At 42.6% G+C, this 27825-nt stretch overlaps 1 protein-coding gene across 7 annotated transcripts in view; it reads right to left on the reverse strand.

Annotated features, from left to right (window-relative positions):
* RTN1 (reticulon 1) overlaps nucleotides 1-27825 on the reverse strand; it is a 285115-nt gene continuing 257290 nt past the window's right edge. For 6 of the 7 annotated variants that reach the window (XM_081150637.1, XM_081150639.1, XM_081150635.1 and 3 more), the window contains 6 exons: nucleotides 7928-8135; nucleotides 4889-5027; nucleotides 3481-3550; nucleotides 2956-3002; nucleotides 2812-2870; nucleotides 1-1589 (listed from right to left, as the gene is read on the reverse strand). In XM_081150637.1, the coding sequence (XP_081006763.1) occupies nucleotides 1547-1589; nucleotides 2812-2870; nucleotides 2956-3002; nucleotides 3481-3550; nucleotides 4889-5027; nucleotides 7928-8135 (566 nt within the window). In that variant the 3' untranslated portion in view covers nucleotides 1-1546. Of the gene's footprint in view, nucleotides 1590-2811; nucleotides 2871-2955; nucleotides 3003-3480; nucleotides 3551-4888; nucleotides 5028-7927; nucleotides 8136-22212; nucleotides 22551-27825 lie in introns of those variants that run through there. The other variant, XM_081150640.1, reaches the window with a different exon arrangement.

Here is a 27825-nt window from a genome sequence, read left to right on the forward strand (position 1 = left end):
TTGCTTTTCGGAGAGAGCGGAAGGGAGAGCAATAGAGAGAAACATCAATGTGAGAGAGACACAGAAGACTGCCTGCCTCCCACACACGCCCCAACCGGGGCCGGAGATCGAGCTGCAACCGAAGTACGTGCCCCTGACTGGAATCGAACCTGGGACCCGTCAGTCCGCAGGCCGACGCTCTAACCACTGAGCAAAACTGGCCAGGGCTCCCACTGCTTTTATTCCTCCCACTGCTATGACTTTCATCTGCTTCTACCTCACCATCCTTGACTTTTGACTCTAACAGTGAAATAAAACAGGCAACTGTGCTCTTGACAAAAAGTGAGCAACTGTTAGAAGACTTACCTTGGTGATGGCGGGAATTGTTGTCTCTCTTATTCATAGCTCTGTTCTCAGTGCTTGGCACATGGTAGGTGCTCAAAAAACAATTACCAAAAGACTGAGTTCACAGCAATTATAATTGTGTCATGTCAGTGTTGTGTTGCGTATTATCGTAAGAAGTTTATGGAAGGATTTATATCGCTTCCATGTTTTTAAAAAACTATTTAAACTATCTGCATCAACCACATAGTATAATATAAAGAGTGTTTTTCAGTTTTACTGCTCTGTGCTGATTTCTATTAATAGAAATCAGCCCAAAGCAGCCATATATCAGGTTGGGGTTGGATCATATGGTCCTGGGGACAGGAGTAAAGTGAGCGCTTGGTCTCAGCCTTCTCAGCATGTATGCCCTCTGGAGATTTTGTCTCTTGTAACTTTTGCACTTTCTGGTAAGACCATAAGAAGAGAGGGAGACGTCTGACATTTAGTAACATTTATTTATGCATTCAATATCAAGTACATAAGTGCAAATATCCAGAGTCCATAATTAAGTCCATTAGGAACTACAGAGAAAGTGATACAAATTGTAATAAAGTTCCCATGCTGGCTGGTACTCATAGTGACCACCCAGGTAAGTCAGCTGTCAGTCCCACACAACAGAAGTACTGCGTGTTTGTTCGGGCCTCATTCATTCATTTAATTATTTTAAGTGTACAAAACTGATTACTGTAAGTACAGTCGACTGTTTTTACTCTTACGTTGTGTGTGTTGGAAAAACACTAAAACGTTGGTCTACAATTCTATATATTGTTATTAAAGATGAATCCAACCAGCAACCCAAGGACATAAAAGCGATTTCCACTACTGCATCAGTGCGCTGGGCAGGAACGGCCTAGCCACAGGGAACATGAAGCTACGGAAGCATTGCGGAGAGGAGAACACCGAAGAGGGAAAGAAAACTTGGGCTCTCACCATCATGCACTTTTTTTTTAGCAACACGAAATTAAAAACCACATCTAATACACTTTTTTCTATACTTTAGTGCTTGACACAAGTGACTCAAATATCCTAAGAGTACAGGAACAGCCTAAAAACAGCTGTTACAAAGTTTCTCTAAGATTATGGTACTGGGGGGAGAAACAATCGAATTGCCGTAACACACAAGAACAGAGCAGTTACCACTCCAGACATTCGGGTTTGTGTCCAGTCCCGGTGGGATGTCAGTTTACTCAGCGTGCCTTTTAGCGCCTGGGATTTTAGCCTGAATCCTAAAACGACAATATCAAAAGATCACAAGTGTTATTAATGAAATTATTTTATGACATTATGTGTTGCTGCTTAAGTGACCAAAATAGCTTAATATTTAAAAATATATAATTTTTATGTATGAGTGTCCAGAAACGCATTCTTTTTTTCTTTTGAATTGGTTTTTTAAAATTTTATTTTTCAATTACAGTTGACATTCAGTATTATTTTGTACTGGTTTCAGGTGTATAGCATAGTGGTCAGACATTCACATACTTCACGAAGTGTTTCCCCTGATATTTCCAGTACCCACCTGGCACCACACATAGTTATTACAGTATCCCTGACTGCATTCCCTATGCTGCACTTTACATCCCCGTGACTGTTCCATAACTACCAACCTGTACTTCTCAATCCCTTCACCTTTTCCACACAGCCCCCCACCCCTCCCCCGGCAACCGGCAGTCTGTCCTCTGCATCTGTGAGTCTGCATAAACCATTCCTGTGCAGCAATAAGATTGTGTAAGTCAGACAATGAGTGATACAAGAAGCCCACATTTCTTGAATTATAACTTTTTAGGTAAACAAAGATATGGACTTTTTCAGGATTACAGAAGCTGTGATGCAGTTAGTGACCATTTATCACCCAGTCTGGGACACTTCTGAGAGAGAAAGAGAACAGACTGATGGTTGTCAGAGGGGAGGGGTGTTGGGGGACTGCGTAAAAATGGTGAAGGCATTAAGGCATACAAATTGGCAGTTACAAAACAGTCCCAGGGATGCAAAGTACAGCACAGGGAATGCAGTCATTAATATTGTAATAACTATGTACGGAGCCAGGTGGGTACCTGAAATATCAGGAGGGTCACTTTGTGAAGTATATGGTTGTCTAACCACTGTGCTGTACACCTGAAACTCTAATACAATATAACATTGAATGTAAACTGTAATTGAAAAATACAGTATATGATTTGATTGAGTAAAAAAAAAAAAAAATCCTCATTCATCATGATATTTGAGATAAACCACCAAAATACCTGAGAGTTTTGTTTAATTGAGAGTTGGAAAATTTATACTTATTTTCTGAAATAATACCATTGGAAAGAGCAAGAGTATGACTCAGGTAAGTAACCGAATGATCATAAATCAATCTATTTTATTACCCTTTCATTACCCCGACCTCAACCATTTATATGCCTGCTTAAGGCAGTCTCTCCTTTGTATAAAGTGCACTGTGTAACTTACTTTGCCACAACAGCATTTATGTGAGTCCTCACAAGTCCCAGATATTGGTCAACCTGTGCCTACGACAAGGAAGAGATCGTGAGCACGTCCAAAGTTCACGAGGTCAAAATGTAACATGAATGTTTGACATCACATAGAACTTACCTGGTGCTTAACATACACTACAGGTAGAGTAAACATTGAAACCACAGCTGGGATGAAAAACAAATAAGAGTATTAAAATCCTGAGAGTTGTCAGTACCTCTAAGCTTATAAATAGTTATATAGTTAGATCATATTACAGCATTTCTAATAGCCAGCACTCTAGATAAACACAACAGGCACTTCATAAGGAAAACAAAGGGATGCGGGGCCCTTTACAGATATTAAGTCATTATCCCTAGAAAGAGGGGAGATTGCGCCCTCCAAGGATGAAACAGGATTTCTGTCCATCCTGCCACTACGAACAGATATATCTTAGAAGCCCCGCCCCCAAAAGGACCAAAAAACCCCCAGTTGTGGTTAAAAAACACACCTTCGAACTAAGAAATTCATTATTAGTGTGTAATATATATTATACTCTTTACTGAACTATGGTCAGGGAAATGCTCCACACTCAGGGTCTCTGACCCTTGTTCCCAGGAATCTACCCACACAGGCTAACCCCTAGCAGCCTGGGAGCGCCCTTACCCATGAGCAGCAGGGTCAGGCCGTTGAAGAGCGCGCCAACGTACGTCAGGAGCCACATCAGGACTGCGAACTGAGGAATGAAGTCATTAGCACCGCTTCTAAAACCTTTCACTCACTTCTTTTTAGATTAGAATTTGGGGCAAAATATATGATTTCACTAGGAAACGTAGGAGCATTTAAAGCTTGTCACAGAATTACTGCAAGAGGATCCTGTCTACTTTTCTCAGAACCCTTTGGCCTGTTTTTGTGTGGACTCATGAGTTAAGAATGGGTTTTACGTTTTAAATGGTCGAATAAAATCAAAACAAGAATAACATTTTGTGATATGCAGAAATGAGATGAAGTTAGTTTTCAGCGTTCATAATGTTTTATTGGCATACAGCTACACCCATTCATTTATATATTATCTTTGGCTGCTTTCCTGCTACAATGGCAACAGAGATTGGCCCACAAAGCTTAAAATATTTACTATTTGACTCTTTATAGGTAAGGTGTGCTGACCCCTGCTCTAGCCTACAATAATTACATTACAGATGCAAATAGAAATGTCACCTTAAGAGCCCCATGGTAAATAATAATAATTTCCCCAGTATCTCTCCTTAGTCATTACTTGGTAAAGTGTTACTCCAGGAAAGCACCTTGAGGGTCAAGGCCACATCACTCACTCTTCTTTCTGTCCTTCCTTGAACAGTCACTGGGCAGCCAGTGGCACAAGATCCCTGCCTGGTGTGTACAAAGTGCTCTGGGGGCACAGGGAAATCACAGCAGTCTCATCAGGGTCTCACCCAATCATGACTGATGGACTATGATTTTACACATAAGCCACAGGGTGGTCAGGTGGCCAGAGCAGCTCCTTCAAAGAAATGAGGTGAGTTCAATGAGCGCCAGGAATAACAGGCAGGTGCTGAGGGCCTCTGCCCTTCAGGGGCTCACAGCCCACAGTGTGTAAGGACACATGGCCATCTCACTATTAGCAGATTCCAGAGTTTCTTTTAGTAGAAAAGCACATATGTGTTTCACATTTTTCAAATTACATTTTTATTTTTAAATCAATTTTAGGAAATTGGCAGAGGATCTGAAAATGGTAAGGAGAAGCAACCTGGTATGTTGTAAAAAGCACAGAACCAAAAGCTGTGTGGCCTGGGTTTTATCCCAGCTCTGCCAGTGACTCGCTGGGCAGCCTCAGGCAAGTGTCTCAGCTTCTCTGAGCCACAGCTCCAGCACCTGTAAAATGAGGGGACTAGACTTGATGAACTCCATGGCACCATACAGCCAGAAGTCTTCTGACTCTAGAATATAATTACCTCCTGCATTTTATTCTCCACGATGTAGGTTTGGGTTTATTTATTATACCTTTAGGGAAAAACAAAACTCAAGCCTGTCGAGTGAACAGCATAAGCAACCATACTTTTAAGGAGTCCACCAGGTCCTGGACGAGGAAGAGCCTCCTCAGTTCCTTGAGCGTGTTGTTCACGTAAAACTGCAGGCAGTCCGTGTACTTCTGAATCTGCTCCTGAGAAAGGGTAATCTCGAGCTCCAAGTAGGTCCTGCAACAAACCAGCCCCACACAGCACCCATCAGAGGGAAGCACAGACCAGCGACGTCTTCCTTCTTTCATGCTGAGCATGACAGCCGGGTCATCCTGCGGGCGGGGGGCGGCAGGGCACCATGCCCAGTGCACTGGGAAACATGCGAATCCTGGTGCCTCGTGGGGCACTGTGACAGCTTCTGTTTCCCAAGGACAGCACTGTAGTGTGAGCTGGGAATTCAGAGCAACTGTCCAAAATCAGCTCATCTGCTGAATTCTCTAGATACACCTGGCCCACCGGGTAACTGTGAAAGTCCTCATTTCTTCTTGGCTGAGTGGACATGAATTATCTTTTTAAACAGTTGAAGTCCTAGCTGCCAATTATTATTTGACATCTAGAACTTTTACGATTTCATATTTAAATCCTGGAGAGTTCTTCCAAGATTTTATCTAGAGAGCTCTGAAATCTCAAGTGAGCTGGGTCATATTAAAATGCTCACTGGTTCTTTTAAGAGAGGTATCTTTGTTTATTTTCCTCATTAGATTCCACATATAAGTGAAATCATACACAAAATAGAAACAGGCTCACAGATATAGAAAACAGACTGACAGCTGTCAGAGGGGAGGGGGGCTGTGTAAAAAAGGTGACTGAAGGAGACTTGATTTTGGATAGTGAACACACAATACACTATATAGATGATGTATCTAGAACCACACACCTGAAATCTATAAAATTTTATTAACCAATGTCACCCCAATGAATTCAATAAAAAATATAATCATGTACATAAACAAAAAAAGAGAGAGGTATCTTTAGTAACTGCATTTTTCATTTGTTCAAATGGTTAAATTTAAGTCTTGGGTAGACAAGCCAGGCTCCTGAGATATATGCAGACGCGTCCACCCTCCTGTTGGGCCTGTTCTGCACAGAGTCCCTCCTCCCTCCTCCCCTTCCGCTGCTCTGAGACAGGCCCTATTGTCTACCTAGAGGGTACCCCATGTTCTTACAGTGCTCACCTCCTGGGAATTGGGGTGAAAAGAGGAAAGCAGCATTTGGCTTGAGTTTTAGGGACTTTACATTTAAATATTACGGGCTTTCTCCCGTTTAGGAAAAAAATAGAAAAATACTGATTTGTCTAGACAGTATGTTTCGATTAAAAATGTACTCCAAGTCAGGTATTTTTTAACTGATAAAAACAATCCAGCCAAAGGAAAGCTCTACATTTTAAAATGGTCTCGTAAAGGACCATAAAGTAGTTGAGCAAAGTGTAGTTAGGTTCTTGGTCCTATGCTGGGTATTGGAAGAAATAAACCAAATGAAAGGTACGTTGCCCCTGTAACTCGTCTGTCTTGGGGTCAAGAGCGAAGGAGAAACCAGCCTCGCCCGGATGGCTGAGAGCAGAGGGGGGCAGGGCAGGGCTCCAGATGTGTGGTCTCTGGTCCCATGACCCTCCACTTCGCTCTTCCCATCTTTGGGATGGGAACTTGTGTAGCCAAGTTATATCCCCAAAGACCCCTTAACTCTGCATTGGAAGAAGCCCACACATATCCCAAGAGCAAGAAGGCTCAGGCTGTAACTGGGTCTGGCCCTGAAGCAGAGGCTTGGAAGGGACATCTGATATGCAGCCTTTTTCTTTTGCTAACAGGTCCCCATAACACAATCTTCTCCCCTTTCAAAGCCCGGTGCACTGAGGCCTTGATTCAGCTGGCTGGTGAGGGTGAGCCAGGGAGGGCTGAGGCTTCCCAGTGAATTAGTAGGGCTGGCTGATAAACAATCTGCAGCAGCACTATGTGTCTCACCCAAGAGGCACTGTCCCTGGTTACAGGAGGGGAGGACACCTGCAGTAGAGCCTGCACTCTGGGACCAGCACCAGGGGAGGGGGGCACTGACAGTCAGTGCTAAAGTGCCTGAGCTCACAATCTAGAATCAGGAGATAAATTGGGGTGTGGGTGGGTGGCATGCAGCCAGCAGTGCTAATGCCTCCCTTCACGAAATTTCCAAGTATACTGCCTTTAAAAAATAACGTGCTCTTCAATATTCATTCCAGTCCAATCTTCGCAGTATGAAAACGCAGATGAGGGAACATTAGAAGACTGTTCATGAACCTTGCACCTCTTGGAAGACTGGCCTTTGGTATTAAACTTCCAAAGAGAGCACAGAAATAAAAATCCAACACCTCGGTCCTGGCTCTGTGCTACTGACTGGCCATGTGACCTTGGGTGAGTCGTTTTACTTCTTGGAACCTCAGTTATTCCACCTGTAAATAAGGGTTATAATGCTCTGCCTTCTTCACAGATTTGGGAGGATTAATTGTTGGAACACTTTTCAAATTACAAAACACTGTACACATATCATGAATTATGCTTACTATTAGTAATAATTAAATATAAAATACTAATACTAAATATAAATTTATGTTAAATCTATATTATATAAATAAATTTATGTTAAATTTAAATATTAAGTATTTAAGCCCTTGCCAGTGTGGCTCAGTTGGTTGGAGCATCGCAGGGTTGCGGGTTCAATTCCCGTCAGGGCACATACCCAGGTTGTGGGTTGGATCCCCAGTCGGGGCACATATGGGGGGCAATCAATCGATGTTTCTCTTTCTTTCTCTCCCTCTCCCTTCCTCTTTCTCTGAAGTCAATGGAAACATCCCCAGGTAAGGATTAAAAATAAATAAACATTAAGTACTATGAATTCATAGTAATTAACATATTTTTAAAAATCAATAAAGCAATGCGTTAGAATAGAGACAATTGAGTTTGGGGAAGTCACCAGAAATATTAGATATTAAAAGAGAGGGTTAAAGGAGACTCTCAGAGGCCCGTCAGGTCTCAGAGCAACATGACCCCCGTGCCGGGAGTGGCACCGGCGAGGGGAAGAGCCGGGAGAGGCCGGGCCCGGCTGGCACTCACTTGAAAGGGTGGCCCTCGTCGGTCTTCTGCACAGCCTGTAAGACGGACTTGTAGATGCGGAAGCTGATGGTGGCCGAGAGCACGGCCAGGGCCAGGTAGGCCACCACGCTCACCACGCTGAACTGCGTCAGGGAGAAGAGCAGCAGCAGGAAGCTCCCGAACACGATGCCCGTCTGCTTGACGTCCCGCCAGTACAGCAGGTCAACGGCTGAGGGAGACAAAGCACACGCTCAGCAGGCAGGGCAGGGCCGCCGGGCTCTCCCGCCTTCCGTCCCTAAACAGTGAGGGGGCACGGGGCCTGCCCGGGCACTTACTGTCATTCCATCTGCTCTGGAAGAATCTTTTCCACCGCTGACGACAGCTCACACATTCACAGGTAAGAAAAGGCTGTTGAATCTCCAGCACCCATACCTCTATGAACCTGTCTCACTGGGCGACACCCTCTGGGCGGTGGCCCACATCATGTGACTTTGAAACAGAACTGAAGATACAAAGACTCTGTGAAGAACCAGTTTTCTTTCTGGGTGGCACTGACTGTGTGTATCTCGAGGCCCCGCTGACAGTTTCATGTCTCAGCGGTGGCCTGCACATGTGTACATCAGTCACACCAACGTTTCTGCTGCTGAGCAGGGGAGCGGCAGTGAGAAGGGAGGCTCTGGGGAAGGGGCACCTTCTGGAGCCCGGGCAGGCGGGAGACCCCAGCCAACGCCAAGGGCACCTGGCAGAGACACGGCCTGCCTCCCAAACGGAGGGGTCGGCGGTGTCTCAAGAAACCCCTTTGCTCACTTACATTTTGTGACTTAAAAGTCTGGAATACAAACTTTAAAGTCTATATCACATCTATCATTCAGTTATTTCCCTCTTTCAATCTTTTTAGAAAAAAATTAAATTCAAGAGAATAAGGCAATCGTGTTGCAAATGTGATACAAAATGAAAATATTTCGAATATTCCATTCACCAGATTATTAAAAAAAGCATAAGCACAGAAGCCTTGTTTAAGAATGTACAGAAATTTCTCCAATTTTAAAATATATCTTTATTGATTTCAGAGAGAGGAAAGGAGAGGGAGAGAGAGAGACAGGAACATCAATGATGAGTCACCGATCGGCTGCCTCCTGCACGCCCCCGACTGGGGATCGAGCCCGCAACCCGGGCATGTGCCCTGACCGGGAATCGAAGCCCGATCTCCTGGATCCTAGGTCGATGCTCAACTGCTGAGCCACGCCCGGCCGGGCTATTCTCCAATTTTAAATTGAGATATAATTGACAAATAACATTGCGTAAGTTTAAGGTGTACACATGTCAATTTGATATATTTGTATATTGTAATGTGTTTACCACCACAGTGTTAGCTATGACGTTACATAATTATAGTTCCTTTTTTGTGGAGAACACTTAATATCTACTCTCTCAGCCTCTGAAGCATATAATATTGTTGACTATAATCACTATGCTGTGCATTAGCTCTCCAGAAATTACTCATCTTCTAACTGCAGTTTGTATTGTTTGACCAACATTTCCCCATTTCCCTCACCCCCTAACCCTTAGGAACCACCATTCCATTCTCCATTTTTGTGATTTTGGATAGTTTAGATTTGATATGTGATATACAGTATTTGTCTTCCTCTGACTTATTTCACTCAGCATAATGTCCTCAAGGTCCATCCATGTTGTTGCAACAAATGGCTTTTACAGAATGTTATGGCAATCAATTTTCAAAAAGAAAAAACAAGACACCAAATTTCCATCTCACAACCCAGTGAACATGGTAGTTGCTTACATGCCAGCTGCATGTGCAGGGCACCTGGAGGCATCTGCTTTACAGAATTAGATGCCAGTCATTTGCTCAAAGGAAAATGAAGGTGAGCCAGTAGAAGAGAGCAGGGAGCAGCTCCCATCATACACAAGTGTGTAACTAGCTGGAAGAACAGTATGCCGAGGTCCCATAGCCTAGTGACAGCCCTGATGCTGTGGGGGGACATAAGGAATGCTGCAGAGCAAAGAATTAACCCTCGACAGCAGACCTACCTCAGGCTGGCTAGAGAGAAAATCAGGGGTTTAAAGGAGGGGAGGCTCTGTTATAACAGGCTGTGGATATCCCAGCAATCTGAAGCCAGAGAAAGTGTTGACATTTCAGCTCATCTGTCATCCATCCCCCCCCTACTCCCCACCCACCACCACTACCTGGTCCCCCAACATGAACTCAGCAAGATTACTATAGTCAGCCATTTCCTCGGGAAAAGATTAGCTCCCTTTTTTCTACAACACTTTCTCAATGTAAGAAGTAGCAGAGAGGGTCATAAACATGTTTTGGGGTGAGACAAAGATTTTTTTCCTCTTTTGAGTGGGGTTATACCTACAAGTAAGTTTTCAGAGGGCAAAGGAAAAGCACTGCTTCTCCAAAGCCTGTCTTCGTCTCAGCCCATCTGAGTGAAAGTGGACCCGAGCAGTTCAAACCTGTGTTGTTTAAGGGTCAATTGTATTTTCAATCCCCGCTGGGAATCGGTGGATGCAGAGGGCTCACTGGAGTTATATGCAGGTTCTCAACTGCTCAAGGGTGGGGGCCCCTAAGCCCTATGTTGTTCAAGGTTCAAAGGTACATTATAAGATGCATGATTTGTCTAAAGGGAGTGCTCCTGCCCAGCTGGTATGGCTCAGTGGTTGAGTGTTGACCCATGCACCAAGAGGATGCTGGTTCCATTCCCAGTCAGGGCTCATGCCCGGGTTGTGGGCTCAGTCCCCAAAAGCGGGGAGTGCAGGAGGCAGCTGATCGATGTTGATGTTTCTCTCTCATTGATGTTTCAATCTCTCTCCCCCCTTCCTTCTTCTCTCTCTAAAGTCAATAAAAACATATAAAATAAATAAATAAAAGAGGGTGCTCGTAAGGCTAGCTATGTTGCCCTACCACTGAAGTGTGAAGGGGTATGGGAGACATTGCACGTAGTTTTCAGGCAAAGACAGAATTTTCTATTTTTCAAGTGTCCCCACTTATCGAATTACTTACCACCCATTAAAAATGGTATCCTCTAGAAAAGCCTTCTGAATCTCTGACTCACAGCTCTAGAATGGCAGGCACCAGGTCCTGGCTTTGCCTGAAGAAGCTGAGCAGAGAGCCACTAACTGTTAACCAAGTAGCATTTGTTTGGTTTAGAATCATGACATAACAGGTCTTTCAATCAACTTGCTAAGATTGCTGGAAGTTTCTAATTGGGAGGTTAACAAAAGATTTATCTTAGAACATCAATGGGATGTTGATTCAGGTACTTTGTGACACAATTATCTATTTGAATAGATTCTGAAATGTTCAAAACACTCCCAGACAGTACCTAATTTAAACCTTAAAATTAACTTGCTTAGATAGGTTTGCAGTAGTCTCCCCTTACTCACAGTTTTGCTTTCTGGGGTCTCTTATGGTCCAAAAATATTAAATGGAAAATTTCAGAAATAAACAACTCATAATATTTAAACTGCATGCCGTTCTGAGTTGAAACCTCAGAAAGTTCTGTGATGAAATCTTGTGCCCTGGTGCTCCGTCCTGCCCAGGATGTGAATCATGCCTTTGTCCAGCATCCAAGCTTCCCACCGGTTAAGTCACTTAGACTCATTATCAGATGGCCCCTGGGGGTATCACAGTGCTTGTGTTCAAGTGACCCTCATTTTACTTAATAATGACCCCAAAGCCATTCATAACTTTTATTATAGTATATTGTTATAACTGTCCTAGTTTATTACGTTGTTGTTAATCTCTTATTGTACCTAGTTTCTAAATTAAACTCCACTATAGGCATGTACATATAGGGAAACCACAGTACACACAGGGCTCAGTACTACCCGGGGTTCCAGGCACCCAGGGGTCTTGGACGCATCCCTCACAGATAAGAGGGGCTGCTTTATAACAGGCGAGGAAGTGAAAAGTGGAGAAACTTGCCGACTGACTAAGCACTAGGAGAAGCAAGATCAGAACCTGACTTTGAGGCTTCTTCTAAAACAAAACAGTTGCCTCTCTCACATTATATGGTTATATATATGTTAAATGTTCCCCAAAGTACGCAAACTAATTTGAGCAGCCTGATTATGTTCAACTCTGCTCCCAGAGCTAGATAAACAAAATGAAATATTTCTTTAAGTGAAAATGACTCATCACCATCAGTAAATAGTTATTGGTCATCTACTTATCTAGTAATCTCAGGAATGAGGAGAGCATAAAATTTTGTTCCTGCTCTTAAGAATCTAGCTGGGAAGACTGGACATTCATTTAAAAAATGCTGCATCAGTGCCAGTGTATCTTGTGTTGTGGGAGGTGGTGAAAGTTGATTTCAAGGAGGGGATAGCACTGGGATCCATGACAGTGGCCGTGGGATGGTTTGTGAATGTGGTGAAGAATCTGTGAAGGAGACGGGTGGATAAAGGGAAATATTATGAGGGATTAGTCGACAAGAATGGTGACTAATTAGCTGTGGGAGAAAGCGGGAAGAGCTAATTAAGGGTGAAAGCAACATTTCAAAGCTGGGTGACTGAGTGATTCATATCACTGACAAAAATAGGAAATTGGAGGGTGAGCTGGTTTGGGAAAAAGATGACACTTGATTTTAAGCTTCTGCATTCTGACGGGATGACATCAAAACAGGGTATTTTGACATAGCCTGGGGCAGAGATGGGAGAGGGATCTAGGATGAGGAGAAGCTGACAATTACACACAGTACATATTAACTTTTTTAAAGCTTGAAAATGAAATGATCTTTTTTCTAGGGTTGGTTACAGTAGCTGTGAGTTAAATGCCAGTAATATCATATTCCAATGACGTTCAGATGAATATATACAGCAGGCAATTGGGGACGCAGGACCTGAAATTTAGTAAAAAGGGCTGACTATTTACGTTTGGATGTATTCTGAGGGGAAATGATGAAGTCAGGAGAGTGGAGAAAACCTCCAAGACAGGAAAGCCCAAGGGATGCAATTGTGGTTGAGTAAGTGGTGGGAAGTTCAAAGTGATAAAGAAGATGGTAGTTTGAGGAAGAGTAGAAACAAATTAACCTTTAGGGTGAGTGAAACCTGGAAATGTTAGTGGAAAGGGAGGGCCGTGGCTGCAGACATGTGTTGAGGTGGAAAGGAAATAACATAAAGTGGCTGGAGGTAGATTTACTCAAATCTTCCCTGGAAAATGAGTCCTGAGGTCTCCCTGAGACTGAGGTGGATGGGGCAGGGCTTGAAAAGAATAGGAAAGGCTGAGACCTGTGTTGCTGAATACAGTAGTGACAAGCCACAGGTGGCTACTGAGCACTTGAAATTGGGCTAGTCCCATCTGAGATGTGCCTCGAGTGAAACTACATATTAGATTTCAGACTTAGTCGAAAAAAAGAAGTATCTCATTAATGCTTTTTATGTTGAACTTTCTGTTGAAAGGTGACTCCTCTGGATATGTTGAATTAAGTAATAAAATATATTACCAAATTAATTTTATCTGTTTCCTTTTTAATGTGGCAACTAGAAAATTTTAAATTACTTATGTGTCTCATTATTTGGACAGCAATGGTCTAGAAAAATATAGTAACGATTCAAAAGAAATGGATGAAAGGACTTCCAGAAAGTAAACAGCTTGGTTCAAGTCTAGGATCTCCAGTGAGTCCAGTCAACAAGATCTGAAGCTGGGTGTCCTGAGCGGCGGATGGTGGGGCTGGCTGACCCACGGCTGTGAACTGGCACAAGGAGCCTGGTTACGGGAGTCAGAGATCCGAGAGGACGGAACTCAAATGACCCCCCGAGCTCAGGCTGGGAGTAAGGGGCAGTTAAGACCCGCGGCTGATGGGCCGGGAGAATGGCAATGGCCATGTGTGGCCGGAGCGCTGGCAGATGGCCCGAAGCTCTGATGACTCAGCGGGAAGGCGAGGAAGTGATGGAGTGTGATCAGAGAAGAGAATTTCTGTGTTCCCAATCTGCTGTGCAAATGCCAATTTTTCACATTTTAATTTTGCTTACGGTGATGTAAGCTTGTGTAGGAAGCTTTATAGTACCCAGTCCAGAAAAATGGATGTTTGAATAAAGTTTCCTTAGACCCCAAGTTAAAAAATATATAAATAACTCTATAACTACAATAAATTACCCGAAGTAGCTTTTCTCTTCTTTCAACATCCTCCTAACGTAGAAAGGCCAGATGAGAGGTTACACACCTGAGTATACATTCACTAAGCATACTCACCAGGACAGGTGAATTACTGTATTGTTTTGCCTATTATGAAAATTACAAGTTACTATGCCAAAAATCATTTGGCTTTGAAATGAGAGATCAGTGTGTCCCATCAACCTGATAAATGGACTGGGCTTGGTGATCTCATCTTAGTCCCCAAACCCTAGGTGGGGGGCGCACACTGAAGCCTGCCTGGGGCTAACTTAGTGCTAATTCGTCAAGGGTGAGCTGGCAGATTTGGCAGAAATGAAATACTGAAATCAGTGCTACCCGCATTTCCATAATCCCAGCAAGAACAGAAAAGAAAAACAGACGTGATCCAAGGTTTTAACTAATAGCTAAATGGAAATAAAATGCTGTGTCAGATTTCTAGAAAATAGCCCTTTGATGCAGTCAAGAATTTTTTGGTTTGTGAAACTATTTTAAATGTATTCCATTATATGACCTAATAGTGGCCGCAGTACTCAGAAAGTCTATTAAAAATGTATGAAGTGAGAAGACAGTGGTGCAGATACTCATAGATAGAAAAATCTATGGAAAAATGTGGAATAAGTGAATAATATAAAATGGCAATAAGTAGTGCACAAGCATCTGCATTATTGCACCATACTCCTAATTATATTGATATTCTATCTTGGTCCAAAAAAGATTGCAGGCAGCATTGCATCACTTGCTGTGAGATGTTAATGCTATTTTTATTTTTTTTAAGTGTATTATTGATTTTTTTTAGAAAGAGAGGAAGGGAGGAGAGAGAGAAACACCAATGAGAGAGAGAAACATTGATCGGTTGCCTCTCCTACGCACCCCAACCGGGAACCAAACCCACAATCTGAGCATGTGTCCCAACTGGGAATCGAACTGGCGACCCTTCAGTGCACAGGACAACAATCAGCCAACTTAGCCACACCATCCTGGGCAGTTAGTGCTATTTTTAAAAGGCAAGTGAGAAAATTCTACTCATGGACAATATGAACATTTCAACAAGAGGACTGTTGAAAAATGTCATGCTCTTGACTTTTACTTTTTTAGCAAGCTTCTAATAATTGATTATAATAATTGACTACCTTCTAAAAAGGATTAGAAGGTTAGAAAACCTGTTCTTTACAATCCAGTGTCCAAAGCAGTATAGAAAAGCCAGTTTCTCTAATTTTCATGAGGCAAACAAAATATCCCAAAAAGTTATCAAGAAGAAACAGAAACGTTCCCTATTTTAACTTCCTTCATTTTGCATCAAACTGGAGAAACATAATGGAAATAGATGTACAAAAATACTTTAAACATACACAGAGACCTTCAAAGATGATATCTTCTAGTCAACAAGTGCATGAGCTTCCTTTGCCGTGAAAAGTCTCTTACATAAGTGAAAACTTTAAATGGTAATCCAGGCACCCTGAGCCCAGAGAGGAACTGCTGGAAGGGACTTTTGCTGATAAAACACATGCAGTGGTTCCATTTTCCAGGCCCTTCCTTCACATCTCTTAAATGCAGCCATATACCGTCAAGAGAAAAATGCCAGCACTATTTCTAGACGTTAAATAATTCTGCAGCTGTCTGAAGGGGGAGAGGCATTAAGCCTGGTGCTCTGTAGACAGTAAAAAGCACAGCATTTCACCCACAGGGATGACCCTCGACAGGAGCTTTGGTGGAACAACGGGAAATGAAGGATTTGACGACTAAAGCCACAGCCAGCAATGATCTCGGTACTTTTCTTCCATGGGAGACAAAAGCAAACACATTCTTCTAATGACTACCCTTCATACTGGGCTGAAGGCAGAAACTGCTTTTATGCTTTTGTGATTTCTGTGAAACAGCTGGATGTGGTTTCTGTTTGCTAGTTTAAGCACTAGGACCACATTCTCTCCTTGCTGCAAAGGTAACAATGATGCTTAGGCCCATTGTCACGGTGCTGGGCTGGGCCTGGCCAGGAAATGAAACAGCAGGACCCAGTACTGAAGACAGTGTGGCCAGCTCCTCCTGCTAAAACTCCAGCAAATGGGCTCGTTCGGAACAGTCTCCACAGGGTAACTGGCATCGAAGGAAGAGATGACCATATGGAGAGAAAAGCAGGCTCTGGGCCATGGTCTTTGAGGGAGGCACCCAGAAAGATTGGCAATGAATGTCTTCATGTGCTTTCTCTTTCTTTAAGCTTCCTGGGCGTATCAAAATACAAAACTGTTCATTTGGTCAGTAGTGACCAGTCATAATTAGCCACAAAATCTTAAGTCTGTGCCACGCCCTGGATACCATCATTGTATTGGAATAGAAAAGAACCATGGAGGTAGACAGCTGTTGGTTCTTTATAAAAAATGAATATATTTAAAATTTTTGACCAAGACCATAATGGCAAAAATATTTCTTGAGCTAAAAAGATGTAAGATAAAGATAAGGAATGATTTCTCTTTGTACTTCTGTTCCGTTCAATAAAATATGATGTCCTTCCTGACCCTTATTACACTAGATTTGATATGCAGTTTGATGGAATGTATCTGAAGACAAGACATCCATTATGACCACATTTGAAGCGTGCCCATTGTGAAATGAGCAGAACTGCAATAAATTCTAAATATTCAAACCTGTTAAAGTTGGACTTTTCATTTGTTCATAATTAATACAAGTTTGGGCAAAGGACGTGTAAGTAATGCTTGAATTAATTTCCTTCCCCCTTTCGCAATAATGAAAATAAAAAAGAATTTAAGGATTTGATTGCTTGAAACTTACAATACAACTATGCTCAGATTTAACTTAAAAATATAGCTCAAATATATTTGGAGGAAATAGAACTCTATACTTCTAAGTCTAAAACTCCTAACAATGCTGTCTTATTAAAAATATATATGCTATACATTTGGAATACAATTGTATTATCAAGGTTTTTAACATAGTTATTATTATTGTCAAGTTGGCAGAAGATGGCTTTTAAAGACTTCTTAATGTCAAATTCTTAGCTTTCAAATTGTGAGCTTACTGATAAGGCAATTGTGTTTCTTTGAACGTTTGTGTGTACCTTCATAAGAACCAGAAAGGTGACCAATATGTAACTATTAATACACGGCCAAATATGCACATGACTTAGGAGAGCGTGGTGAGAAGTGCAGGAAATGTGGTAGTGACACACATTTAATTATTTCCAAAGAGAAGGTGATATTCTGAAAACTATCCAACCATGTTAGCTTTTGTTTGTTGGATTCAGTGGATTTTAGAACTTGAGTCTATTATAACCTAATTTTAAATATATCAATGACTCTACAGGTTCTGGTCTCAAATGTATTAACTAGTCTAAAGATAAAAAAGAACTGAGTAAAGAATAACCATTTTGAATATAAGAAGAAAGTGGGAGTGGGGGAGGCACGGAGGGGATGTGGGGGAGAGAGAGAGAACTGGGTAAAACGATGCAGCAGGAAGGGCCTGCTGGTTATGAGGAAAGAATTCATCCACAACCCCTATTAATATAGAGGAATCCTAATGCTTTAGTCACAGAGTATCAGGAGTATTGTTTTTTTAATTAAAGAAATATTAATTCATAAAAACCTGAGAAAAATCATAGATTTCTTGAAGACATGGATTTAGATCAGCATTTTTGTCACTCTCACTCATAGGTGATCTTCCTTTTAAAAAAAAAAAACACTGCAGAGAGTCCATCTGCACAGTCTAAACCCAAAACATAAAATTAAAAACTGATTCTAACCTACTGATGGTTATCAGAGTCCTTTTCTTAGTTTTAGGTAGAAATAGCTTATATAGTAAAGAACCGTGCATTTGCAGTTCGGCAATTCTTTCAGTGTCAATTTCTTCCATTTAATTATTTCAAATATATTTTGAGATACATGTAGTCTTGTTTTATAAACGCTGTTTTCGATGCCTACCTAGCCTTCTAGCTTCATTTGATATGGTAGAGATACTGGAAAATATTCAGCAAATATTAACATTGATTAACTGTAGGTGGTAGGACTTTGGGTGATTTGTGACTTTCATTTGAACCTCTCTTTGCAGAAATGGAAATTTTCATAATGTGCACGTATCATTTTTAGAAGAACAATAAACCCATTATTCTCCCCCAAAACTTTGAAACATTCCCTCATACAGAGTCTCTGGAAAATATAATACACTGTGAGAAAGAATACTTTTATTTTTCAATGGAGCAATAACCACCTACATTTGGTCTATTATCTGTGTAATGAGTTTCCTTCTTTTCCCCCCAGACCCCCTGCTAAGCCAGTTTCTCTGCTGGGTCTCCTCAGAATCTGCAGAGAGGGAGTCTGCAAATGTAATTATTTATGTTGTAAAATTTGTACAGTGTTCTAATATGATATTGAGTCCAAATAAAATGCTATGCTTCAGGCCCTGCCGGGCGTGGCTCAGCAGTTGAGCGTCCACCTAGGATCCAGGCGATCGGGGTTCGATTCCCAGTCAGGGCACATGCCCGGGTTGCGGGCTCGATCAATGACTCTCTCATCATTGATGTTTCTCTCTCTCTCTCTCTCCCTCTCCTTTCCTCTCTCTGAAATCAATAAAGATATATTTAAAAAAAAAAATGCTATGCTTCATGGAAGGTGATACCGGTCTGCCTTTATGTTTGTAAAACTGTCTTTACTGAAAGGTAGGTAACGAGAGCTTAGGACAGTGACTGGCACACGGATAACACTGGTGGAGAATTTAGGGTGATGAATTAATGACGGTGATGACGACAACGGCAGCAGCCACTGGTGAAGGGCACTGCCTCGCTGCTGAATTCTGCCGTTTGCAGAGAACCTTTGTGGAAATATCTCGGAAGAGGCAAATGAGTTCACTTTCTGTAACTCAGCCTTCGTCAGCCGCGGTGAGTGCGGAGACGGGAAGAGTCTAGATGTGAAGCCGAGTCACCTCTTCACTCCCCAACATACCACTTATCAAGGAACCTTAGGCAAGTCACTTAACCTCTTTGAGACTCTTGATGTCCCAGAGTAAATTGAAAACCTCAAGTAAGAAGACACTGGACGAATGAGAACTATGTAAATGTGAGGGGTCATTAAATCCACGCAATCACCATTACCTAGATAATTCGTATTTTTAGAAAAACCATTGAGGCAAAAGCCATCTACCATGGAGGCAGATGCAGTGAGATGCGAGGGGCTCTGGCGTCAGGCAGTCTAGGCGCAAATCCAGCCTCTGGAACTACTAGCCGTGTTCCTGGGTAGAAGCCTCCATTGATCACCTATAAAATGGGGCAGTAATAAAACTTATACATCATACGTACGCATCACGTGATTTGTGAGGATTAAATGCAGTGATGCAAGTACTGTACAGCACTCAGTAAATGTGCCCAATAAATACTAGCATTGCTGTTGTCTTTAAGATTACCATATGTAAAAGTGTTTTATTAGCTTATTGTTTTGTTGTTATTTCATTTTCACTGAGTAGAATATGCTTTGGTTTATTAACCAATATTTGTATTAGTATCAATTTTTTTTAATTGAAAGCAGAATCTGTGCAGTTTATAATGTGGACTTTTAATTTCTTTAAATGTTCTTGTCTATAGCTGAAGTCTTATATACTAATACAATAAATAGAAGGTTCCTTTTGCACGTGTATACAGTTCTCATGATACAGTGTATTTGGTTTCAGTAGAGTCCTCATGTGATATACAATGGGCTGTAATTTCTCATGGAAGGTTTAATAATATGGAGGAAACCTGAAGCTCACTTTCTTTATTCCCTTTTCCAATCAAAACTTCCTCTTTGGAATAGTTCTGGAGGACATTATCAACAATGTTACCTGGGCTTCTTTTAACTGTCATCTCTGCTGCTTCCAGATCACGACCATTTCATCATTTGCATACCGGGCCTTGCTCTGCTGGTCTATGGATTAGGCTCACTAAGAATTATTAAACACCAGTAGCTTCAAACCTGACTGTATGAAGCTCACTTGAGGAGCTTTTTAAAAATACTGATGCTTCGCCCAATTGATTCAGAACCTCTAGGGGTACAGATATACCTTGTGTGTTTTTCTAAAGCTCCCTAGGTGATACTAATGTGCAGCCAGAATTAACAGCAACTGTTTTTGATAAGGGAACTAAAATGAAGAAGCTACATTGACAATGCTAAACAAAAATCTTATTGTAGATTTAATTTAGATGAAAAGTTCTCCTAGTGGAGAGAAAAGGGAATACTTACTTCTTACCATTTCTCTTTTATGCCTATAAACCCACCCACCTAGTTACTAGTCAGTTTTCAAGGTAATGGCTTTGTTCTATTTGACAAAAGGAAATCAATGGCGCTGAAGACTACCAAAGGTCACTGGTATAAAAGGACCTCAATGATCTTTCATTAATCTTCACAAGTAGCTGTAATTGGAAATGAAGATGATTGTCTTCAATGGATAAGTAATGGCACTTTCTGTCATTTTGTGATTATAAATGTCCATGCATTTTTAACCACCCCCACCCCTGTAAGAAGGTCAACTGAGCCAAAATACATAGGATTATGATAAAATATGTCTTATATTTTATACAAATAAAACTGAAAATGTGCCATTGTTTGGTATCTACTTTTCAAAATAGAAGAAACCCATAATCATAGTCTAAAAACCAACTTTGTTACGTCTTCATGTCCAACTAAACTTGATGTTGTATCAAGCCATAGTTGGCTGTTGAGTATGTATATCAAATAAACTGGATATATCTAAACATATAATAAGAATGTAAGTTATCAAGACTTTTGTATAAATTCTGCCTTCTGTATAAAACATGTCCTATTTCATATCATTGTCTTCATTCTCTAAAATTATACTCTTGAATTGCCATACATTTCTTTATGTCCTGGCTTTTAAATGTATTAGGTCCATTCATTTACTTTTGACAGTTGTATTTCCAATAGACCCATACAATTTGAACTTGACTACTGTATTTTTTGTCACTGCTACCCAACAGACAAATAAGAGGCAGAGCAACTGTCTTAATTCTAAGGTTGTTTACTTTTTCTTTGCTTTAAAAAAAAAAAAAATCTACCAAAGAAAAACCCCACAGGGCATTAAAGATGAAAAGGAATCCTACTCTTTCTGAGATATAAAATTACAAGGGGAAGATGCCAGGTTTAAAAAAAAAAACCCACACACAACCAAAAAACCAGCTTCTGCTCCAGAGTATTCTTGGTCCCCTGAGGGATGCTGCAACCCTGCAGGTTAAGTCAAATGCACCTTCTTCAGAACCGTATTTGCTATAGATTAAAAGACACTTCATCTTACAAACACCTAAATTTTCTACACATAATTCATGTTTGCAAATTATCTGTCTCCTCCTAATCTCACACTGAGCAAGGCGAAGGAGGGCATCTTAATGTAACAAAGGAGAGACGATGTGTGAAGTATGAGGCTGAACAAAAATGGCTGAAAAGCAATCCAAGCGAGGCTGGAGGGCGGCCACACCCAGTGCTAATAGGGACTGTTTCAAAAGAAATCTGTTATGCCGGGGGCAACGTGCGGTGCTTTTATTTCCCTCCACTTGTTCCACAGACACCCATTATCAATAAATAATAAAGGTACCCCAATGACAGACAGAAAACAGACAAACCCTGAAATACTCCCAAGTGAGCCCTCCTCATCGGTGGCTGCGCCATCGCATCTCCAGGCCTTGGAGAGCTGGTCTGCGTTCCCAGTCTCCTTTGTGCGACCACAAATACGCACCCTGAAATGGGTGTGTCCCTCGGAAAAGGATGCACTTGAGCCCACTCAGTTAATGGGTCTACCAGGAGACTGCAACCTTTTTGCAGAAATGAAATACAGTGGGATGCACGGAACAATAAGAGAGCGTTTTAACTCCGGGAATGGCGAGGGATTAAACAAGTGCCGAACGATCAGCGGATCCCAAGAGAGCGCCGCGAGGAGGCAAATGGTGCCTTATTTAAAAGGCTGGCTTTACAACAAGAAAACAAAAGGGTGGCGGTGGGAGGTCGAACAAATAAACAGGGAAGAGACAAAAAACATCCAACACGATCCATTTTGATTTTTGACAAAACGAGTTTACTCCCCCCGAGGGCCTCGGGATGAAGCATGCACAGGTCCCACAGGTGCGGGCTGCACGCGGCGGCGCCGCCCGGGCGGGCATGCATTACTGAAATAAAGAGAATACCCTGGCTTTTCCAGTTGCTCCACACACAGTCCATCCTGGTGGAATCGGCAGTGGCCTGCATGGCGGGCTCGGGCTCGTCGCTGTCCTGGGCGGGGGCGGCCCGGCTGCGGCGGCTGGGCTCCGGCTCGGGCTCCCGCTCGCGCGGCCGCGGCGCAGACAGACTGAGGCTGCACCGCCGCGGGCGAGGGGCGGGCGTCGGGCGCCGCAGTCTCCGCGGCAGCGAATCAGCGGCGCGGGCCGGCCCGCAGCCTGCGCGCGGGGAGCGGGGAGCGGGCAGCGGGCAGCGGGCAGCGGGCAGCGGGCAGCGGGGCAGCGGCGCTCCCGGCGGAGCTGGGCCGGCGCCCGGGGTGCTGCCCGGGACCCGGGGCCGGGTTTGACCTGGGGGAGGTGGGCCTGGGAGGGGGAGGGGCAGGGCCCGGGGGAGGGGTGAGCGTGGAGGATCGCGCTGTTCTGGGAGTTTCTGACTGGCTGGGGGCACATTCTAGAAATTTCTTAGAAATCCAAGAAACCTGTTGGGTAAGACACAGTCGAAGGCAGTACAAACGTCAGGCCTTCAGCGTAATGCCCCCTGATTGTCGCCATGGCTCACTCGGCTCTCTCCCCTCCAAATATTTACATTCTGGCCACGCTTTATTTTAATTGCCTGACCTCTTCCATCACAAGATTCTCTCTCTCGTTTGTAATACTGCACAGTTATCAAAACCTCTGCTGGCCAGCCACAGCCACAGCCACAGCCACAGCCACAGCCACAGCCTCAGCCTCAGCCACAGCCTCAGCCACAGCCTCAGCCACAGCCACAGCCACAGCCACAGCCACAGCCTCAGCCACAGCCACAGCCACAGCCACAGCCTCAGCCTCAGCCACAGCCACAGCCACAGCCACAGCCTGTGAAGAAACGCGGCTGTCCGCCCCTGCGCCCGTGTTTCTGCTGCGGCCCTGCCTCCAGCTCTGTGGGCTGGATGAATAAACACGTGTCAGAATGCAGCGCCAGTGGCGCCAGACCAAAGCCCTTGGACTCTGGCACACGGAGTTGTTGGTCACCGCAGTGACACTCCAGTGATGGGGACATTCAAATAGAACTCAAGGATGATGTGATTCTGCCTCGACATCCCCTTTGAGACTGAGTGGGGGCGGGGGTGGGGAGTGGGGGCGGGGACAGGGGTATAATTTAGTTGAAGTTGCTTTCCAAGCCCAGTGCTCAGGGGCTTCAGGAGCCCCATGCCAATGCACGTGTCCATGGGAGGAGCAGAATGGGCCGGGGCCTACTACTGAAACCCTTCACCAGATTATACACCAAGGCCTTGAGAGAATGGGCAGGGGATCCCTAAGTTTTCCATGAAGAAAAGTTAGAAACAGCACACAAGAAAGGAATGGAATTTGGGCTTGTCTGGGAAAGAAAGCCCTGGTGGAGGGACCCTTGAGGAGATAAGACATAGCATGAGGACAGAGGATGCCTTGGGGACCACAGGGACACATAGAAGGAAGAGTTCCCACTTCATCTGTTGAAGTAGCAGGGCCTATTGGTTTCATAGGAGTTCTCTCTCCTCCTGGAGTAGTGAAGCCTTTGGGGTTCCTCCACAGTTCCCAGTGACATTCCCCCCCCAGACCCAATCTACATTTGGGTATCCTGTACCAGTAATTTCAAGGTTATGCTTGTAGATCGGATTTATCTTTCATTTTCTGAAGCATATGTACTTTAAAATGTGATCTTTAGGATAATGCGTGTTCTTTTTAGAATACAAGCTTCCAGAGAAACCAGCTAAACCTCTCTGAATTTCTCTTTAACATATCTGAAATGATTCTTATGGAAGCTTAACAGGAATGACTTCAGGAGGATTTGGCACTTCTGGGCCGCTGAAGTCTTCTACAAGAGAAGGAGTGTTAGGGCTCCCACTGATCTGATGAGAAGGGAAACCGGTGACCACATTATTACAAAGCACTTTTCAAAATGACCTACTCTAGAGACATTAGTGACTTTTTAATATTTATATTCCCTACCCTTCGCCTCCCAATTTTTTTCATTGTCATGGTCATGTTTGGGAATTCAGTCAGCAAAATACTGAAAAGACTGGTACTTGATGAATTCTCACTGCATGATGTGGGGTTGGATGGACTGCAAACAGGTGGGGACAAGAGTCAGAGGGATGGAGAGGGAAGGGGTTGCCAGGTGGCTTGTTGCTGCCCTGGCCGCTTTTCGGTTGGAAACCTTTGGAGCCTTGGCCACTAGGAGGCACTGCCAGTTCAATGATAGCCCTAGCCATCAGCCTTCAGTCCGGAAGGTGCCCCCAGGTGTCTTCAGTGGTGAGTAGTCATTGTCCACCAGGTTACTACAGCCAGTGTGTGTTGCTGATCTGACAGTCAGTACTGAGCAACAAGTGCGAGCAGCAAGTAAGAGGAGGCAGAGGCGAGCCCCTCCTCAAGGGGGGGGGGGACACGACTGTGTCAGGCTTCTTGGGCCACGCGTTTCATTGGCCACAAAGCTGACTCTGCAATGCTAGTTTAGCTGAAAGACCACATTCTTTTCAGTATTGTAAGTCTGGAGAGAAAAGTCTGATGGCATCTCAAAAATCAATATAGCAGTTTGATAGTTGAAGGTTGAGGAGGTAAGATGCTTGATTCCATAGACAGACACACTAGTGAAATAAGAATTGGGGGTGGGGGCTTTAGATGAATGCTGAGGTGGTAAGAGAAATTACTGAAGGGGAATCACACAGAAGAGTACGAAGATCTTGCCTGGAAATTAGGAGATGTGGGTGTTACACTCACCTGTGTTGCAAAAGTTAATTACGTGGAATTTAGCAAGTCATTTATCATCTCTGGACCTCTTTGTAGCTTTAGATGTTTGTTTTTATGAAATAATAAGAATTTATTTCCTATAGATATTGTAAATGGGGACTTTCTTTGCACAAGTGTCCACACAGTACTAATTGAAACCTTGTGCCAAGATCCAAATGATAAAATGGGTAGAAAAGACATGCAAATTGTCCTTAAGTGAAAGAAAACAGAAAGGAAAATAAAGCTTGCTAAAAGCAGGCAGGAAATGCCACTGTCTTTAAAGGAGGAGAGAACAGACGGGCTTTGTATGCAGCCAGTTTAGAACTTGGTTTAGGTGCCTGCCAGGAGAGGAAGTGATTTCTTTAGTTTTCAGGATGAAATCATGCATTAGGCAGTCTGTTCTCAGGAAAAGCAAAATAGTCAAGTTTTGTAATCTTATCCAGATTAAGATGAATATTGAAGCCTACCATGCCCAGAGTGGCTGTATCATGTCTGTCTCCTGTAGCATAAGGATCCTACTGATGAGGATCAGTGGCACCTACATTGATGTATTTATTCAATAAATATTTACTGAGCACAGCTGGATGCTGTTCTATCCACAGAGAAAAGTTCCTACATTTAAGAAGTTTATAGGCTCATGTGTACTATGGAGGGCATATAATAATAAAAGAAGTAAGTTGTAGTCAGTTGTACCGGGGAAAACAAAGCAGGTACAAGGGGACAGAGAATGGGGGTGGGTGGAAGTCTGTTATTTTATAAGGAGGGTCAGCAAAGGCCTAATTCAGGGTAAAATTACAGCAGACACCTAAGGGAAGAGAAAGAGGAAGTCGTTAGGATAGCACATGAGAGAAGAGCATTCACAGATGCACTGAGAATGGACAGACTGTAATAGCTGGTAATCTATATCAAGCATCCTCACAGAACGCCTTGAGATTATGTATGTATATAATTTTTTATCTCTGAGAAGTATAGCAATTAGAAGAAAAAGCACAGAACCAAAACAATACTTCATTATGATCAAAGAACACTAAGAACTATGCTTTATTGCATGTTATAAGGAAATTGAAAGAAATTAACACTTTGGTACATAATCCACTGTACCAAAATAATGCATAAATTGTCTTCAGTTCAGACAGCAGATTAACACTTGTTCTCTGCCAGGTGCTCTCTCATATGGTATATATTTTAGTTGTTAAAAGATCCCTATGAGGTAGATAGTGTTTGCCTTCATTTTCCTGATTCATTTGCTCATGCATTCATTCAAACTACAAACATCTATAGAGCCCATACTAAGTGCTACAAAGGGAACTGCCCACCAGAAACTTGAGTCTGGTGGGGGGGAGATTTACACATAAACAGATAAATGCAATCAACTGATAGCTGCACAAGCAGGAAAGAGTGGAACACAAAACAGAGAGTGGTTAGAGGCAAGAGGAGGCTGAGGAAGGGTTTCTGAGCAGGTGATTATGCTAAGTTGTGAACAAGAAATAGGGTCACCAGTTTGAGTGATGACGCTTTTCTAGCAAACAGGTATGTAAATTTAATTACAGATACATGCAGGGGCCAGACTGTGACAGATCTGAGTAGTACTGTCAATAAATGAGAGAGACATTGCAGGGTTTCAAGGAGAGGAGTAACAGGACGTTGAATAATTTATCCAAATTTGTCTGTTTTCCAGAACTGGTACCCTAAGCAAGACAAAAAGAAATCAGTACCCTGACCCCCATCACAGTGAAACTGAAAGACATCAAAGACAAGGAGAAAATCTTAAATGCAGGCATAAATAAAAGAAAGATTGCCTCAGAGAAACTGTCAGACCAATAGCAGTCTTTTCATTACAAAAGCCAGAAGACAATGGAATAATATCCTCAAAGTAGTAAGTGGAAAGAACTGCCATCTAGAATTCTATACCCAGCAAGACTAAGTTAGGCATTTTCAAATATGGAAGAAATGAGAGAATTTACTAATTGTCAACTCTTTTACTTTTTTTTTTTTGCTATTCTATTATCTCCTTAAACAGAAGCCTAGATTATTTTCAGCCTTTCTTCTTTTCTAATATATTTATTTAAAAGTCTAAAATTCTTGCCCGGCTGGGCATGGCTCAGCGGTTGAGTGTCGACCTAGGATCCAGGCGATCGGGGTTCGGTTCCCGGTCAGGGCACATGCCCAGGTTGCGGGCTGCAGCCGATCAATGACTCTCTCATCATTGATGTTTCTATCTCCCTCTCTCCCTCTCCTTTCCTCTCTCTGAAATCAATAAAGATATATTAAAAAAAAAAAAAAGTCTAAAATTCTCTCTAATCACGGTTCCAGCTGCATCTACCAAGTTTTGATATATTATGTTAATGTTATTGCTCAGTTCAAAATACTTTCCTATAGTCACTGTGATTTTTTTCTTTGGCCTACTGATTATATAGAATTGTAAATTTTTGAGGACTTGTTCTAAGTATCCTTATTGTTTATTTTCAGTTTAATTCTTCTGTAGTCAGAGAGCAATCGCTGTACAACTTTAAACTGAAATTTGTTGAGACCTGCCTTAGAACCTAGAATATGAGTTACTTTGACACATATGCAAGTGGACTTGAGTACATGTTTTGTTTTAAGGGGAAGTGTTCTGTAAGTGTCAAGTAAGTCATATTAGTTAGTAATATTTTACATATAATCTGTCTTCTTATTCATTTTATTACCAGCTAGGTATGTTTTTTTCCCAGACATTGACAACTTGGTCCTAAAATTCATACGGAAATGCAAGGGACCCATAATAGATAAGACAATCTTGAAAAAGAATGAAGTTACAGGCCCCTCAATTCCTGATTTCAAAACAAGCTATAGTAATTA

Source organism: Miniopterus schreibersii, assembly GCF_964146895.1.
Source record: "Miniopterus schreibersii genome assembly, chromosome: 1".
Taxonomy (NCBI): Eukaryota; Metazoa; Chordata; class Mammalia; order Chiroptera; family Miniopteridae; genus Miniopterus; species Miniopterus schreibersii.